The sequence below is a fragment of the Aquarana catesbeiana genome, linkage group LG03, assembly GCF_042186555.1.
Source record: "Aquarana catesbeiana isolate 2022-GZ linkage group LG03, ASM4218655v1, whole genome shotgun sequence".
Lineage (NCBI taxonomy): Eukaryota > Metazoa > Chordata > Amphibia > Anura > Ranidae > Aquarana > Aquarana catesbeiana.
The window spans coordinates 657,893,937-657,913,388 of record NC_133326.1 but is presented as its reverse complement, the minus strand read 5'-3'; the positions used below and the strand labels follow the sequence as shown (position 1 = coordinate 657,913,388).

Here is a 19,452-nt window from a genome sequence, read left to right as displayed (position 1 = left end):
TGAGGTTACAGCATAAAACAATCAACGCTAATGGTGTCTCCTGTGGGGGTGGGTCCTGGACTCTGGACTGTCTTTCAATATACCTCAGATCCTCCAGGGACATAGCGACCAAGGGGAGACAAGGATGCCATATAGTGTAGTAGTTTAAAATTCTCAGCGCTTTATGATTAACATAAACAAGGGTACTCACACAATATTGTAACAGAGGATGCAATGTATCCAAACAAGCGGCGAGCTCGTACACTGCTGACAGTGAAAGGTGTGCCTATCCCTACGCGTGGCGTCACGGGTCACATGGCTTCATCACGGGTTGCAGGGAAGAAAATCACGCAACTTCCCCATCAACACAGTTTGTGTTTATAGGGAATTTCTCCCACAGCCAGTGTGGGGTACACTGTGATAATGAAACACTTCCTCAATAATGCTGCTAGCAAAACATTTCTATAAGTGTGTTACACCCTCTTATAAATGTATGGTGCTGAAGTGAGATGTGTTTTAAATGCTCCAGTTGACGTCTGAATAACGAAACGCGTAGGGCAGAGTTACAAACGTCTTTGCCTCACTTCCGGTCGGCATCCATCTGTTTTATTTTCATGCTTTAAAAATTTGTACCAAATATGAGTATATCTCCTATTTTTTAATGAAATAAAAATATTTTAAATACGGATTTACACTATGGACATCCCCTCTCTTCTCCATATGGCGAACGAGTGAAACACTGCCAACACAGCACCATTAAAGCATGGACCAAGGGTTCTAAAGAACTCTGGGGGGGTGAGGCCATTTGGTGAGTGCATTTACAATAGGGGCACGGATAAGAATCACCAACACCAGCTGTCACTCAAATGAGAAGATTCTGAGAAATTATTTAAATATTACTTTTTCAGCAAGCACTGGACACTTTTTGAGCACAAGTCACTTTGTTTGGTTTTTATATTGGTTTATTTTGCCATATTTAATTTGTACATTTATCAAAGGTATCTATGTTATTAAGCCAATAATAGTCACTATATCACAGGGCATCTAACCCCTCTGGGTTAAATATTTTGCAGATGGTCGGACACAACCAGTTGTAAACATCAATTTTGTGAATGTACCTGCCAGAGGGCATAACACATCAAACAACAAATCTTAAGTCCATATATTTTGACCACTGGGCACTTAAACCCCCTTCCTAACCAGACCAATTTTCAGATTTGCTCTCACATTTTGAATGACAATTAATCAGTCATACAACACTTTACCCATATGAAATTTTTGTCCTTTTTTCACACAAATAGAGCTTTCTTTTGGTGGTATTTAATCACCGTTGGGTTTTTTATTTTTTGCGCTATAAAAGAAAACAATTTTCTTCGTTTCTGTTATAAAATTTAGCAAATTAGTCATTTTTCTTCATAAATTTTGGCCAAAATGTATACTGCTACATATCTTTGGTAAAAATAAGTACAAGTTGGTGTATATTATTTGGTCTTTGTGAAAGTTATAGAGTCCACAAGCTATGGTGCCAATATCTGAAAATTGATCACACCTGAAGAACTGACGGCCTATCTCATTTCTTGAGACCCTAACATGCCAGAAAAGTACAAATACCCCCCAAATGACCCCTTTTTGGAAATTAGACATTCCAAGGTATTTAGTAAGAGGCATAGAGGCATAGCGAGTTTTTTGAAGTTGTAATTTTTTTTGCAAAATCAAGAAATTGTTTTCTTTTTTTTCACAAAATTGTCATATTAGCAGGTTATTTCTCACACACCTCATATGCATACCACAAAATACACCCCAAAACACATTCTGCTATTACTCCCGAGTATGGCGATACCACATGTGTGAGACTTTTACACAGCGTGGCCACATACAGAGGCCCAACACATGCAGGGAGCACCTTCAGGCGTTCTGGAGCACCCAGGCCAATTCTGACATTTCTCTCCTACATGTAAAAATAATTTATTTGCTGGAAAATTACATAGAACCCCAAAACATTAGATATATTTTTTTAGCAAAGACCCTAGAGAATACAATGGCGGTCGCTGCAACTTTTTAGCTCGCACGGTATTTGCGCAGCAATTTTTTGAACGCATTTTTTTTGGAAAAAAAAAACAGTTTTGTGCTTTAAAAAAAACAAAACAGTAAAGTTAGCCCAATGTTTTTGCACAATGTGAAAGATGAAGTTACGCAGAGTAAATAGATACCTAACATGTCACCCTTCAAAATTGCACTTGCTTGTGGAATGGCGCCAAACTTTGCTACTTAGAAATCCCCACAGGCGACGTTTTTAAATTTTTTACTGGTTACATGTTTTTAGTTACAGAGGAGATCTAGGGCCAAAACTATTGCTCTCGCTCTAACGTTCGCAGTGATACCTCACATGTGTGGTTTGAACACCGTTTTCATATGTGGGCGGGTCTTACGTATGCGTTTGCTTCTGCATGCGAGCACACGGGGACAGGGGCACTTTAAATTTTTTTTTTATTGTTCATTTTACTTGATTTATTTTAGTTTGACACTTTTTTCCCAAAAATAATTTTTTGATCACTTTTATTCCTATTACAAGGAATGTAAACATCCCTTGTAATAGGAATATGGCATGACAGGTCCTCTTTATAGTGAGATATGGGGTCAATAAGACCCCACATCTCACCTCTAGGCTGGGAAGCCTGAAATAAAAAAAATTAAAAAAACGATCCCGGCTTCGATCGTAGCGGTGAGTCAGTAGAAGCACCGGAGGGCGGTGGGGGGTCATCCCCTCTCGCCTCCCATAAGAACGATCAAGCAGTGGAACAGCCACTATGATCATTCTTATGGTATAGGGAATCGCTGGCTGAAAAAGCTGATATCTGAATGATGCCTGTAGCTGCAGGCATCATTCAGATATCCCCGCACAAAGTCAAGGACATCATATGACAGCCGACGGGCGGGAAGTGGTTAAAACGCATTTTTTTTTTAACACAAAGTTGTCCATTTATACAATATTTCTAACACATAGCATGTACATACCAAAAATGACACCCCAAAATAGATTCTCCTACTCCTAGCTGGGTATTGCAGAGCATGGCTGGGTATTGCAGAGCATGGCTGGGTATTGCAGAGCATGGCTGGGTATTGCAGAGCATGGCTGGGTTTTGCAGTGCATGGCTGGGTATTGCAGAGTATGGCAGGGTATTGCAGAGTATGGCAGGGTATTGCAGAGTATGGCAGGGTATTGCAGAGTATGGCAGGGTATGGCAGAGTATAGCTGAGTATTGCAGAGTATAGCTGGGTATTGCAGAGTATTGCAGGGTACTGCAGGGCATTACAGATTATGGCTGAGCATGGAGGGATGGCTGAGCATGGATGGATAGGGCTCTGTGTCAGAGAGCATCGCTGTGGGCACCACAGATCCAGCTCACAGCGCTTCTGCCACCGATCTCTCCCCTCTCCGCTCACACTGGACAGAGAGGAGAAAGAGGAATAGGATATCACGCCGGTCTGTTTACATGTGATCGCTCCGTCATTTGACGGAATGATCACGTGGTAAACGGCCGCTATCAGTGGCCCTTTACCGTGATACGTGCCGGAGGACCCGGCGGTCACGGATGTGTTCGGGTGTCACCCCAGGGGGCACGCGAGAGCGGGATTCTGGGAGGACGTCACTGTACGCCCTCCCAGAGTTATGCAACTGCCCTGTAGCCGTCATTTGGCTATGGGCCGGTTGGGAAGCGGTTAATATTGCACCAGCACTCATTTAAAACACATCTCACTTCAGCACCATACATTTATAAGAGGGTGTAACAGGCTTATAGAAATGTTTTGCTAGCAGCATTATTGAGGAAGTGTTTCATTTTCACAGTGTACCCCACACTGGCTGAGAGTGTAACACCAATACAATTTGATAATAAGGTTTAGTTTACACTTTCTTTTTTGGTTTCTCACCAGCAATCTGTGGGGTTTAACACCAAAGGGGTTCAGAGATGTGTTGTGCAGAGGGTATAACACAGTAGCATATTTCTATTATAGGTGCTATATTTTCTACATCCCTTGTTTTCCATCACTCTGGTTTAATATAAATACATTGAGTTAGATTATCATTTATTCTCTTGAAGGCTTCATTCCCAGTTTTGTTGCATCTTGCAGAGGGTGCAACACATTGAATACTAGTTTATAGATCACAAGGTATTGCACCTTGCAGAGGGTGTATATACTGAATATCAGCATATAAATCCAGCATATTTTTCTTGTTTCTTCTGAGGCTTTATAGTATTGCATTCTGCAGAGGGAGCAACACAGAAGTATTACTATATCAGGTTTAAAATCTAACACCTAAGCATTCTCTATTTAGAGCAGCGCAACACCTACACTCTCCTTTAACGAATCTAAGTATACTCCACCCAGTTGATAGTAGGGGCAGCAGTTCATTCTAAAGTTGATCTGCTTGTACTTTTTTCCTGTGCGCGGATTTACCCATAACCTTCCTCCCACAGAGATACTGTGTTCTTCTGGCAGGGGTGCGGGGAGCCATCCCTGCTTGGATAACACACAGTGATTATTTCTAGAGGCTATAGCCCCTTGCAATAATTGCATTAAAACTCCAGCATGCTGGTTGTACCATGTTGATCTATCAAACAACTTGGGTATAATCAGCTTACCTATACATGGTTAGAATCTCAGCTGTTCCCTGCTGAGCTGGCTGAGATTTAAACTGTCTGTGGCCGGATTTACTGGATCTCCACTCCACTGTATGAGCAATGAAAACATGTTTGGACAGCAGCATTGTCAGTCTGGGGAGAGGGAAGTGTTAGGTACATTAACAGATTTAGATGGTCTTGCTGAACAAAGATAACACTTTTTAAGCAGATGTTACACAAACGTTAATGCTGGGTTCACACTAGTGTGAATTGGATGTGGGGAATTCGCATGACAGGAGATTGTGACCGGCTCTCTATGGTGCCAATTCATATATCTCCATTGTGGCTGTGGAGTGGCTTGCACAGGAGTCCTGTGAGTCTTTGGCTTAATTTCAGGGCCGAATTCAGGCAAAAATTTGGCCCTGATTAGACCCTGAAATGGAGAACAGGGACGCACCGGACCCCTGCTGCGAGCCGCATTCGTCGACAGTGTGAACCCAGCCTTAATGTCCGTGTTATACGGTTTATCTCAACCCTCAGCTGCCAGGAAATTGAAAAATAACAGGTTTACTGGATGGTGAAACAAGTGAAAATAAAAGACAAACCTATATCTAATGTAGCCACCACATGTAAGAATTGTTAAGCTGTGATATAATATATTTTTGTGTATGGCTTTATTACTACTTTAGGCTTTAAAAAACAAAAAAAAGTTACCAGCCTTCATAAAACCCATCCTAGCATTGGGATCTTTAACCCTTTGTAATGCCCGGTACACACGATGAGATTATCAGACGAATGATCGTCCATTTTTTTTGCATGCTAATCTTAGGTCGAATCTGATGATTTTACTAAAGTCACAAAAAATTCCTGTAGGACAGAATAAAAATTCGGAAGTGATGTCATGTGTTGTAATGCATTTGTATTGCATTGTCAAACGATAGCTGTACTGATTGAATGAAAATCGTACGATCTGGCATCGTCCGAAAATTTTTTTGTGCATGTCCACGGATGAAATGTCATGATTGGCTCTCGAAAGCTCTGTACTAAGCACTGTTTGTAGTGTGAAACGCGTAAGCTCTGTTGTCTGCTCTGCTGTGACATGTATTTTTGATGATATTTTTTGAATAAAAGGCAAAAACTTTTTTGGAGTGCGGCTGTCCAGAACTTCTTCCGATGTTGATTACTAATGATCCAATTATCGTACGATCGATTCGAAAGGGGTATTTTTCGTACGATTTAATAATAATAATAATAATAAACAACTTATTTTATATAGCACCTTCTCAAAGCGCTTTACAAGGAAAACAGAAGAAGTACATGGGATTACGTAAAGGAAAAAGGGACAATTAAATGATAGCTTTTCTAAAGAAAAACCTTATTAGATTTGGTTAGAATTAGTTTAGAGAAGATGACTCTCTGATGTTCTTTGGAAGTGAATTCCAGAATTTTGGAGCATAGCAGGAGAAGGCTCTGTCTCCCATCGAGTGTAGGCGAGTAGGGGGACACACACCTAACCAGAATTTGAGGAGCGGAGGTTACGAGGGGGGGGGGGAGTAAGTTGATAAAAGTTGAGAGATAATTGGGTGCCAAGCCACGAAGAGCCTTATAGGTGAGCAAGAGGATCTTAAAGTCTTTGTGAAACCTGAAAGGTAGCCAGTGCAAGGACTCCAGGATAGGGGTAATATGATCACTTGTACCAGATCTAGTGAGGATACTGGCTGCAGAATTTTGAACATATTGAAGTTGATTAATAGTGGATTGCGAGTAGAGCATTGCAGTAGTAAAGTAGGGAGAACACAAATGTGAGGATCAGATTTTCAGCTACAGTGTATGATAGCATAGGACGCAGCCAAGCAATGTTTCTCAACTGGAAAAAAAGATGTTCTGACAACATTTTGTACATGTGGATCAAAGGTTAAACTATCATCAAATATCACCCCTCGATTTTTCAATTTAGACTGAAGCTCAAGTACAGTGCCATTTATAGATAAGCTATTAGAATTGGCTTATTGATGGGGGTGCCAATAAGCATGACTTCAGTCTTGTCACAGTTTAATTGAAAGAAATTATGGGCCATACAATTTTTGATATCACAAATACAGTTAGATAGGAGAGAAGCAGCCAAAGTAGAACCTGGTTTAGTGTGGATGTATATCTGAGTGTCAACAGCATAAAAGTGATAATTGAGCCCATGTGATCTAAGCAGTTGACCAAGTGGACACACGTAGCTGCTAAAAAATAAGGGACCCAAAATTGAGCCCTGAGGAACACTCTACTTAACTGAACCAACTTCAGACTGGAATCTGCCAAGAGAAACAAAGTGACAGCGATCAGTGAGATATGACTTAATCCATTTTCTGAGCCAATTCTGAGATTCCAAATATAGTTTCAAGGTGAGAGAGTAAACATTTGTGGTCTACAGGGGACTCTGATAGGGACATCTAATGTAAAGGGGGTCTCTGATGGTGACATCTAATGTAAAGGGTGACTCTGATGGGGACATCTAATGTAAAGGGGGACTCTGATGGGGACATCTAATGTAAAGGGGGACTCTGATAGGGACATCTAATGTGAAGGAGGGCTCTGATGGGGGGACGTCTAATGCAAAGGGGGACTCTGATGGGGACATCTAATGTAAAGGGAGTGCTGATGGGGACACCTTTTGTAAAGGGGTGCTCTGATTGGGACACCTGATATAAAGGGAACACCTGCTGTAAAGGGGGCTCTGATTTGGGACATCTGATGTAAAAGGGGGCTCTGATGAGGACACCTTATGTTAAGTGGTTTTATTTTATTTTACTTGAAATGTGGATGTCATTGGCCTATTGTGATGGGCACAGTGAGGCTGTATATGATGGACACAGTGAGGCCGCAATTGATAGGCACAGTGAGGCTGCATATGAAAGGCACAGTTTTATCTAGCAGTAATGATAAATAATCGACCTGATAAATGGCTACTTACAGTCCTGCATTACTAACAGGGCGCCCCCCCCCCCAAAAAAAAAAAAAAAACATGGTGGTTTCTGTGCTGTGCAGTTGCCAAAAACCAGATTGGAGGAGTTCATATAGATTATTTAAAGTCAGGTGATTATGTAACTGAGATATCACAGCCCTCTCAAGGATCTTGGCAAGGAAGTGTAATATATTGGGAGAAAATTGTTTAAATTGTCCAGAGCCATTTTGTGTTTTTTTGGTACCGGGTGATGGCGGCAGTTTTATTAGTACAAAACTGGTGCTAAGGGAGTCTTTTATGATTTTGAGAATAATAGGGCATATAGAACTAAAACAGGATTTAAATAAATAGGTGGGAAAAGGATCAAGTGTGCAGGTGGAAGATTTCATATTAGAGACCAATTTAGTTAGAGATGCAGGGTCAAGTAGAGAGAAGTGGGAGAGAGAAAAGCCAGAAAAACTAGGTGGGTCGGGAAGTGATGTGGATAAAACATGTGGTGTGGTGAGAATTTGATATCTTATTTTGTCAATTTTTGAGGAGAAAAAAATCTAGGAATGTGTTACAGAGCTGTGTTGAGGCTGCCAATGTGGAGGGACTGCAATATTTTAATAATCTCTCAATGGTGCAGAAGAGTTGTCTAGGGTTGCTAAGATTTTTTTTCAATAGCATGGGAGAAAACGTTTGGTCCAGCAGTATCAATTTTACCCTTATAAACACATAAATGGTCTTTCCATGCCTGATAATGGAGAGTCAGGCCAACTGGTGCCATTTGCATTTCAGTCTCTGTGAGACTGTTTTCATTGAACGCAGGTGAGAATTTTACCACAGAGCCAGATGGGAGAATGAGACAGTCCAAGTTTTTAATGGGGCAAAGGTGTCAAGGGAGGATGAAAGTGCCTGATTAATTATTTTGTCAACAAGGGTGTCAGAGGAGGATATGCAGGATAGGGAGGAAGTAATAGAATTTGCAAATTTGGGCTGATCCATAGAAGCCCAGTTGTGATAATTTACAGATCGAGACATGGAGGTGTTAGAAATGGCTAATTTCAGATTGAAAAGCATAGCTAGATGGACAGACACTTCTAATGCCCTGTACACACGGTCGGACATTGATCGGACATTCTGACAACAAAATCCATGGATTTTTTCCGACGTTGTTGGCTCAAACTTGTCTTGCATACACACGGTCACACAAAGTTGTTGGAAAATCCGATCGTTCTGAACGTGGTGACGTAAAACACGTACGTCGGGACTATAAACGGGCAGTAGCCAATAGCTTTCGTTTCTTCATTTATTCTGAGCATGCGTGGCACTTTGTGCGTCGAATTTGTGTACACACAATCGGAATTTCCGACAACGGATGTTGTTGTCGGAAAATTTTATAGCAAGCTCTCAAACTTTGTGTGTCGGAAATTCCTATGGAAAATTTGTGATGGAGCCTACACACAGTCGGAATTTTAGACAACAAGGTCCTATCACACATTTTCCATCGGAAAATCCTATCGTGTGTACAGGGCATTAGTCAAGCAGAGACAAAAGAACCATTGGCAATTATAAGGTCCAGGGTGTGTGTTTTGATATGCGTGGAAGTGTGCACAAATTGAGTTTGACCAACACATTCCAGTAGAGCCAAGAAATCTTCAGCTAAACTGGAAAACTTTAACTAAGTGTGTATATTAAACTTTAAGTAAGTGTGTATATTAAAATACCCAAGTATAATGATTATTTTAGAACTTAGGCATAAAAATAGAAGCAAATCCGCAAAGTCGCATAAGAATTCTCTACAAGACTTGGGTGGTCGATAAACAGTAGCTGTCAGGGGCATATCAGTGGCCGTCGGGCGAACATGCATGCGCGCAGGTGCACGAGGGCCCTTTCCAGGGCAGTTCTGCTGAAATCTCCACCAGGGGGCACCGGAGCGCTCCCACGCGCACCCGTTTGCGCGTCCGCGCACGCGCCTATTCGCGCTAGCGCTGTTTTGGCGCCAAGGGCCCTTTAAAAGACTGTCAGATGCTTCCATCAGGTGCTGTTCATCTGCAGCTCTGCACCTGAGTTCCTGTATCCTGCCTGTTGTTGTATTGCTAGTGACCCGGCTCCGTCTGACCATTCTCCTGTCTCCAATCCGACCCGGCCTGCCTGACCTTGCTTATATCTTGTGACCCGTTGCCAAACTCCTGCCTGCCTGACTATTCTTGGATTAGCCCTTCTGCGACATACTTGCCTGATCTCCTGCCAAACGGACTGTCTGACTCTGCTTTGCCTGTATCCTGTGACGCTGCTTCCAGCCTGCTCTGCCAAGCTCCAGGTTCTGCTGCTGCCAAGTCATCCACCTGTCTGCCTGCTGATCCGCTTCAGCCTACCTGCATCCGCAGCTCAGCCATCCCGGAGGGACGTCTTCCCAGTTCCAGTGTTTGCTACCACAGGAACCTGCATCAGGCCCTCCTACCCACTGTGCTCAAGAGACCACTGTTCCCACTGAACCAGCGTTTAAGAGAGGTCTCCTTCTACCAGTCGGGCTCAACTACCAGGTACCTAACAGTAGCAATAACAGATGAGTGGGGAACACAGACCTTGAGAGCAAGACATTTAAAGGAAGAGAAAGAGGTTACATTTACAGGGGATAAAGTATACAGCAAGCTGTAAATAACAATTATACCTCCACTTTTGACGGAGAGACGTGGGAGGTCAAAACAATCCAAGGGGTGAGTTGGTTGAAAAGGATGCCATCATTTTGTTTGTGCAAGGTTTCAGTTAAGCACAAAAGGTCCAACCTATTACCTACAATAAAGTCCAAAATAAGTAGTGCCTTGTTGATATCCAGAGCATGTGTTCAGGAGCAGCATGTTTGAGAGGTCTGGGTACAGTGGAGAAAAAAATGCCCAGTTGTTCACAGTGTAGCACAAGGAAATAGGTCCAGTGATCCAAGGAAGGCTCGGAGGTGAGTCAACAGCAAGCTGGGGCAGATTGTGAAACAGAGGTCCAGTGCAGGGCAATGAAAGAGGTCCATTGATCTGGAAAGATTTGGAGGTGAGTCAGCAGAAAGCTGGGGCAGGTTGTGAGACAGGGAACTAAATATCACAAAATAAATGTGACTGGAACATGTAACTAATGTCAATTCCTCAGTGTAACAACAAAAAGGCTACCAGGCAACATAGTCGGGAAAAACAAATCTTCGTATAACAGTTCACGCAAGAAAAACAAAAGTGCATGTGCAGAAAATCAGTTTCAAATTCCTCCAAACATCAACAATCTCCGGTGCGCCACGCGTTTCCCCCAGCCTATCACCTCTATTAAAGACCCCTACGGGTCAAGACAAGCCTGCAGTCTGGAAGCAGTAAGTTACTACGTTGTGTTTTTATAAAACTGTGTTGGATTACTACACGATGGGGTTATTCCTTTATATTGCATGCCCCCACCTTACCTGCCAAGCCTGAAGCCTTCCATCAGAGACCCGCCAGTACTGTGACGATCGGAGGAGATCGATCGATTGTTGGATCACATCTGCTTCCAGACTGCAGGCTTGCCTTGACCCGTAGGGGTCTTTAATAGAGGTTAGAGGCTGGGGGAAACGTGTGGCGCACCACAGATTGTCGATGTTTGGAGGAATTTGAAACTGATTTTCTGCACATGCACTTTTGTTTTTCTTGCATGAACTGTTATATGAAGATTTGTTTTTCCCGACTACGTTGGAACTCTATTGCACTTTTTGGATTATGCACTTCAATTTATTTATTTATCTAGTGGTTTTCTTTCACTTTTTTGCACTTGCGATTTTTTAATTTATGCAACTTTTTCACCTTTTGCGATTTTTTTCATCTTATGTGATTTTCTTCACTTTTATATACTTTATGAGTTTTATTGGCTCCACTGACTGTATATTTACACTTTTGGATTTATTCGATTTTTTTCTACTTATGCGACTTTTTTCTACTTATGCGATTTTTTTCATTTTATGGGATTTTCTTCACTTTTATGCACTTTATGAGTTTTATTGGATCCACTGACTGTATATTTACACTTTTGGATTTATCTATGCGATTTATTTCATCTTATGCAACTTTTTTCTACTTATGCGATTTTCTTCTAGTTACGTGATTTTTTTTTCACTTTTATGCACTTTATGAGTTCTATTGGATCCACTGACTGTAATTTTACATTCGCCATGAGATCACTTTTATCGGTGGCGGGAGAGGGGCCCCCACCACTCTCCGGTGCCCTCCGCTTACCGGAGCCGTCGGCAGCGGCGGAGGTGATCGGGTCCTGTCCCTGGGCTGACTTGGAGATGAGTGAGGGGAAGATGGCCCCTCACCCATCTCCATATCATTGCAGGGTGGAAGCAACTTCAAAAAATCACTTCCGCCCAATGCTCTTAAAGGGACATTTTTTTTTTTAAATGACATAAAAATATATATTTTTTTATTGCATTTTAGTGTAAATATGAGATCTGAGGTCTTTTTGACCCCAAATCTCATATTTAAGAGGTCCTGTCATGCTTTGACCCAAATGTTTTTTTTTTTTTTAAACTGTGTCAAGATAAAAAATGAAAAGTAAAATAAATAGGAAAAATATAATTTTATTTAAAGCGCCCCGTCCCGACGAGCTTGCACGCAGAAGCGAACGCATACGTGAGCAGCGCCCACATATGCAAATGGTGTTCAAACCACACATGTGACATATCGCCGTGATTGTTAGAGCGAGAGCAATAATTTTAGCACTAGACCTCCTCTGTAACTCAAAAAATGCAACCTGCAGAATTTTCTAAACGTCGCCTATTGAGATTTTTAAGGGTAAAAAGTTTGTCGCCATTCCACGAGCGGGCGCAACTTTGAAGCGTGACATGTTCGGTATCAATATACTTGGCGTAATATTATCTTTCACAATATAAAAAATTGGGCTAACTTTACTGTTGTCTTATTTTTTAATTTAAAAAAGTGAATTTTTTCCAAAAAAAAGAGCGCTTGTAAGACCGCTGCGCAAATACTGTGTGACAAAAAGTATTGCAATGACCACCATTTTATTCTCTAGGGTGCTAGGAAAAAAAAAAAATATTTTATATATAATAGATATATATATCTATCTATATCTATAGCTATATAGATATAGATCTATATAGATAGATATATATCTATATAGATCTATATCTATATAGATATATATATCTATATATAATATATTTGGGGATTCTACGTAATTTTCTAGCAAAAAAAACCTGTTTTTAACTTGTAAACACCAAATCTCAGAAAGAGGCTTGGTCCTTAACTGGTTAAAATACACTGTAGGTTTAATGCAAAAATATAATGGCCTATATACACAGATGCCAAGAAGGAAATCCTTGATGTATTTTGCACACAAGGCAGTCATTTGCAAGGCTGAATAAAAGCCCTGTGTGTTTCTTGATATTTTCTTATATTGTTCATCAGATTTAAATGATGACTTACAGTTGTTTGCGGGCAATGTGCACCCAGTTCATGGATTTAAATATAAGACAGGCACATCATTTTAGGCTAAACTTTCAAAAACAACACAAAGTATCTATTGACCATTGTCACTGACATTAAAATCAGGGGAGAACTTAACACTGGTATCTATTTAGCCAATTATGTATTTTAAATGTAACCTTTATTCTGATATATTCCCCTTCCATTGTTAAAATGTTAATGACTTTGAGTGGAAGCAATTGTCCAATAAGATTACTAGAAACATGCCCTTTGTTAGGCAAATGAAGCCCTTGTAGCAAATCAAAAGCTGCTGCAGAAAATGGTTTTGAATAGTATATAAGGTAAGGCAAACTCAGTCAGTACATTGGATTTTCAGGAGAAAAAGGTTTCACTGAGACGTCTCTATACTACACCATTCCAGGTAACGTTATATTTTATAATTGTACATTTGTGTTGCATGTTGGTATTTTTTTATATTGACAATTGTATCTTAGGGTGTATTATGGACTTTTTAAAACACTGTTGTATTTGGCAATCGTTTTATATAAGTTGTATTAAACATTGGTAGATGTCTTTGTTATTTTGTTGTTTACATTGAATTTTTAGGTTATTTTCTCTCAAAAAGGGGTTACTTTACTAAAGAATTAGAGAATGTTTACTTTACAAAGATATTTTTCACTTGGCATAGTGAATGAGATGAAGCTAGGTAATTTTTTTTTTTTTTTTACCCAATTACCGATGCAAGTAGAACAAAGGAAAAACAAAAAATGAATTTTGCTGGCTCATGATTGGATGATGAAAGTCAGGACAGCTTCCCCACATTCACTAAACTGTATTATTTATGAAAATAAAAGATAACAATTAAACTAGTTCAGCCACCACATCTAAGAACTGTTAAGCTGTGATATAATACATTTTTGTGTATGGCTTTACTACTACTGTAAACTAAAAAAAAAATAATAACCTTCATAGAACCTGTTGTAAGTTTGGCATCCCTGATTCAATCACAGTCTAATTCCAAATGACTAAAACCTGTGTAAAGGACTACAATGGACCTAACACCAACATTTAAACCCAAAATTCAAAAGCAATATACTGTATAAGACTTCACTAATCAGACACCAGAGGATTCATACCGATTAGAAGCCTTACAAATTTTTTCAAACGTGACTGATGTGTCTTTGAGGATACATGTTATTTGACACCAAAAAACAAAATATATTCTAGGAAAAATGCCATTCATATCAAACTCTGTAAACCACTTATTAGCCTTCTAAATGCAGAAAATGCAGAAAATTACCAGAGCTGTGTCCCCTGAAAAGGCTATTTATACCACAGTATTTTCATTGTTTTGTACTAATAAATAATCTGCTCAATGCATTGGGATTAACCCTTTGTTAGGACAGATAGTGTTCAAATCACTTTTTTATCTGATGGGATCTGCCAGCAGAGACAGGAGTAATTATGGAAATATTACATAGAAGGGGAAGATAGGTAGAATTTCTAAGCAAGCAAAAGGGTATGCAGGGTTTTTTATTATGTTTTACGCTTTGCTATGTGAATAGGAACACCTAACAAATATAATTAAGGCATTATTACAATTTGAGTTTAAAAGTGAAAATGCACTTTAAGATTCCATTGAAGCATTCCATATAAACAATTTTCACAAACTGGTAAAAAAAATAACTACTATTTAAGACCTATTCTGATTCTGTTTTACAGGTAAACAGATCATCATTAACAGACAATGAGTCAAGTAGGAGATAAGCCGTATCAATGCTCTGATAAGATTCACACTGGAGAGAAACCATTTAAGTGTTCAGAATGTGGCAAGTGCTTTTCAAAGAGCAGATACCTTGATCAGCATAAAAATATTCACACGGGAGAGAAGAAATTTTCTTGCTCAGAATGTGCACAAGTTTTTACATGGAAAGCATCACTAATCAGTCACCAGAGGATTCACACTGGAGAGAAACCATTTAAATGTTCAGAATGTGGCAAGTGCTTTTCACAGAGTACAAGTCTTGTTCATCATGAAAGGAATCACACAGGAGTGAAGCCATTTTCTTGCTGTGAATGTGAAAAAGTTTTTTCATCTAAGCAATGGCTAATCAATCACCAGAGGATTCACACAGGAGAAAAGCCATTTTCTTGCTCTGAATGTGAAAAAACATTTTTATCTAAGAAATTGCTAATCGGTCACCAGAGAGTTCACACAGGAGTGAAGCCATATTCTTGCTCTGAATGTGACAAATGCTTCTGTTCTAAGAATAATCTGAGTAGACACCTGAAAACTCACACAGGAGAGAAGCCATTTGAATGTTCAGAATGTGGCAAGTGTTTTTCACAGAGGACACATCTTACTAAACATGAAAATATTCACATAGGAGTGAAGCCTTTTCTCTTCTCAGAATGTTAACAAGTGGTTATACAGAAGACTTCACTAATCAGACACCAGAGGATTCATACCGATTAGAAGCCTTACAAATTTTTTAAAACGTGACTGATGTGTCTTTGAGGATACATGTTATTTGACACCAAAAAACAAAATATATTCTAGGGAAAAAGCCATTCATATCAAACTCTGTAAACCACTTATTAGCCTTCTAAATCATGTTACAATTGATCCCTAGAACAAGATTCCACTCTGCCAAAGTATTATGCCATAGATGGAGGGATTTTCTTTCTTGTAGCAACAGATTGCAGGAAAGAAAATCACTTGATTGGGGGAATGCCTGCCGGCATGCCATTGTGTTTTTCCAGAAGGGGATACTTTCCCCACCGGGAGAACACCTAGTGATTACATCTAGCGGCTATAACCATCTATGGCTGACTTTAGTGAAGGAATTAAATCAGCACGATAGGAACATTACATAACCAAGTCGGAATGGATCAGAAATACATGTATTTATTTTTAGGAATTTTTGCCCACAAGATCCTATATTGTGTGAAATTGTATTAATATAACCAGTAGGAGAGCAAAAGCTGTGAAGGACATGTTGGCCTATACCTGTTATATATAGAAACATTGATTAAAGTTTTCATGGCTGAAAACCGTGGATTTTCAGAAATTTTGGACTATTTTGCAAGAATATCTCATAATTGTGATGTTTCACCAACAAATCTAAATATAACCTATAAGAGAGCAACAACTGTGAAGGACATGTTAGTCCATACCCATTGTATTAAGAAGCAACAAACACATAATTAATTACAGCTTCCAGTTAAAGAACTATATATGGACATTGTAAGGCTTGTGTTTTCATGGTTAAAATATATATCAGGACGTTAAGGTGGAATGAGTTTGAGATTCATGATTTCATAAACTGCAGTACAATTAGAGAGGGTATCACACATAAAGTGCCTTGTGCACTGCATTACTAAAAAAAAGGGGCAATATGCATTTTTTGTCCTTTGTTTTATGTTGACCGCCCATTTATAATCAATAGGTTGCCTTAACAAAGGATACATTAATGCACAATACCATGAGTTCAATCATCTTTGGATATGTTGTAATTCAGAGGTTATTATTGCTATTTCAACTTCTCAACAAAACATGTGAATTGAATCTATTATGGTATATGAAAATGCATTAAAATTGCAAATGTAATAAATAGAAAACAATTTTACTTGTACAAACCATATCCTAACCAGCCCTGCTCAGTGTGTGAAGGGCTACAAATCCCAGCATTATAATTTGTTGTCTGCAGTGCTACAACTTCTGGCATTGCTTTCCAGTGTGTGTAGGGCTACAAGTTGAAGTTTTATCTAATGTCTACAGTGCTACAAGTCCCAGCATTATTTTTCAGTGTCTGCTGGACTGCAAGTCTTGGCATTAATATCTAATGTCTGGACTACAAAAGGCTAAAACTGGCCCTGTGATGAAGCTCACACACTGAGCGATATTTGGGTGATCCCTGCTGAACCAGCTGAATTTCAACTCATGTATGGGCAGCGTAAAAGTCTCATCATTGTTATCTAGCATCTGCAGTACTACAAGTCCCCGTATTTTTATCCAGTGTCTCCAAGACAAGACATTCCAGCATTGTTACCTAATGAAAGCAATGCTGGCTATTTGGGTAGGTACAAAGTATAATTTAAGTAGAGTAAGTTTGTAATTAGTTTTTGTAATGAAAATATTCTAAGAGTGTGTCCTAGTTGTGTGCACATTTCATCTCCATAATTCATCTTCTACTGCCAACCTTGTTTTTCTAATTTTTTTAATGTTGTGGCAATATTGATTTGGATGTGTTCATCATAGAAGAGTAAAGTAATGAAATAAGACCAGAGGTATGTAAGTCTTTTAGGCATTTAAGTTTAAATTAAGTCAATGTTAATCTAAATACAAAACTTTACTCCCATTTCCTAAAGTAGGGAATAGTTAAAAACCATGTTAGTTTTTTTTTGCTATTTCTGTCTTGTTCAGGAGGTTTTGGTTTCTGATGTATGGCTGAACCTTTAAAGGTTAACTCCACCTTTAAACAAATATGTGCATATACAATATATTTGCAAGAAAAAATGGATTGTAATATGTTTTTTTCAAATGAACCTTCAAAGCATTGCAATCAGGGTCAGTGGCTCCTGCAGAATCTTCCTCAAGCTCCCCATCTATCCTGAAATACAGACTTTCAGTTAGAGAGCTGGAGTAAGTGTCAATGGTGTCAGGAACCTAACACTTACTGGTGGCACTGTGGTCTTAATACCTGTCCACCTGTGGGTGTCTCCCAGCAGCCAGCAGATCCCAGGAAGTAGTCTGCACCTGATGTTGGTTGTTGGGAGGGTATTTAGCCCCTCCTCTAGCTTTCCACAGTGCCCTGTGTGCCAAACATCCTAATCCTGTTGCTCCTGCCTTGATCATGCTTCTGTACTTGTTCCCCTGACCCTTACTCTGTTGTAACTGTTCCCCTGATCCCACTTTCTCTACCTGTTCCCTTTGTATCTGATCCCAGCTTTGGCCTCCTTCATAACCTGCTGATCCTTGCACCTCCTGGTCGACCTTGTCTTACCTGATATTTCCCCTTTCTTGTATATAGTTTATAATACATGATATTTTGCTAGTTATGTCGTTTTTCTTTACTAGGTTTCATTTATCACACGTGTTTCACTTTTTCTTGTATTCTGTTTGTGGTGCTGGGTGTTTTTGCCATGTTATTAATAAATCTTATTATAATTGCAATTAGTTGTGGTCCTGTCTTCTCTGCACAGATACACAGATCTGGTCATCTGTGGTCATCCCCTTAATGACCCCCTTTTTGTGATACGGCACTGCATGGCTTTAACTTACAATTGCACGGTCGTGTGACATTGTACCCAAACAAAATTGCCGCCCTTTTTTGTCCCCACAAATAGAACTTTGTTTTGGTGGTATTTGATCACCTCTGTGGTTTTTATTTTTTGCGCTATAAAGCGACAATTTTGAAAAAAAAAACAATATTTTTTACTTTTTGCTATAATACATGTCCCCAAAAATGTTTTTAATAATCAAATTTCTTCATCAGTTTAGGCCAATATGTATTCTTCTACATATTTTTGGGAAAAATAAAATTGCAATAAGCGACATGTATATTGATTGGTTTGCGCAAAAGTTATAGCGTCTACAAAATAGGGGATAGATTTATGCCATTTTTATGCCATTTTTTTTTACTAGTAATGGCAGTGATCTGCAATTTTTAGCGGTACTGCAACATTGCGGCAGACAAATCGGACACTTTTGACACATTTTTGGAACCATTGACATTTATACAGCGATCAGAGCTATAAAAATGCACTGATTACTGTGTAAATGTCACTGGCAGGTATGGATGAGCCGAACACCCCCCCCGGTTCGGTTCACATCAGAACATGCGAACAGGCAAAAAATTTGTTCGAACATGTTAAAGTCTATGGAACACAAACATGAATAATCAAAAGTGCTCATTTTAAAGGCTCAAGTTATTATCATAAAAATTGTTTGGGGACCTGGGTCCTGGCCCAGGGGACATGTATCAATGCAAAAAGAAGTTTTAAAAACGGCCGTTTTTTTCAGGAGCAGTGATTTTAATAATGCTTAAAGTGAAATAATAAAAGTGTAATATTCCTTTAAATTTCGTACCTGGGGGGGTGTCTATAGTATGCCTGTAAAGGGGCACATGTTTCCCGTGTTTAGAACAGTCTGACAGCAAAATGACATTTCAAAGGAAAAAAAGTAATTTAAAACTACTTGCGGCTATAATGAATTGTCAGTTCGACAATACACATAAAAGTTCATTGATAAAAACTGCATGGGATTTCCCCACAGGGGAATCCCGAACCAAAATTTAAAAAATAAGGGGGGTCCCCCTAAATTCCATACCAGGCCCTTCAGGTCTGGTATGGATATTAGGGGGAACCCCGTGCCACAATTGAAAAAAAAATGGCGTGGGGTCCCTCTCAAAATTCATACCAGACCTGAAGGCTCTGGTATGGATTTTAAGGGGAACCC

The 19,452-nt window shown here is 39.5% G+C and overlaps 1 protein-coding gene across 1 annotated transcript in view; it reads left to right on the top strand.

Moving 5' to 3' along the window:
* LOC141133402 (uncharacterized) overlaps positions 1 to 19,452 on the top strand; it is a 218,714-nt gene that overhangs the window by 64,436 nt on the left and 134,826 nt on the right. The window contains exon 2 of the mRNA XM_073622777.1: positions 14,781 to 15,375. Within this exon, the coding sequence (XP_073478878.1) occupies positions 14,781 to 15,375 (595 nt within the window). The remainder of the gene's footprint in view (positions 1 to 14,780; positions 15,376 to 19,452) is intronic.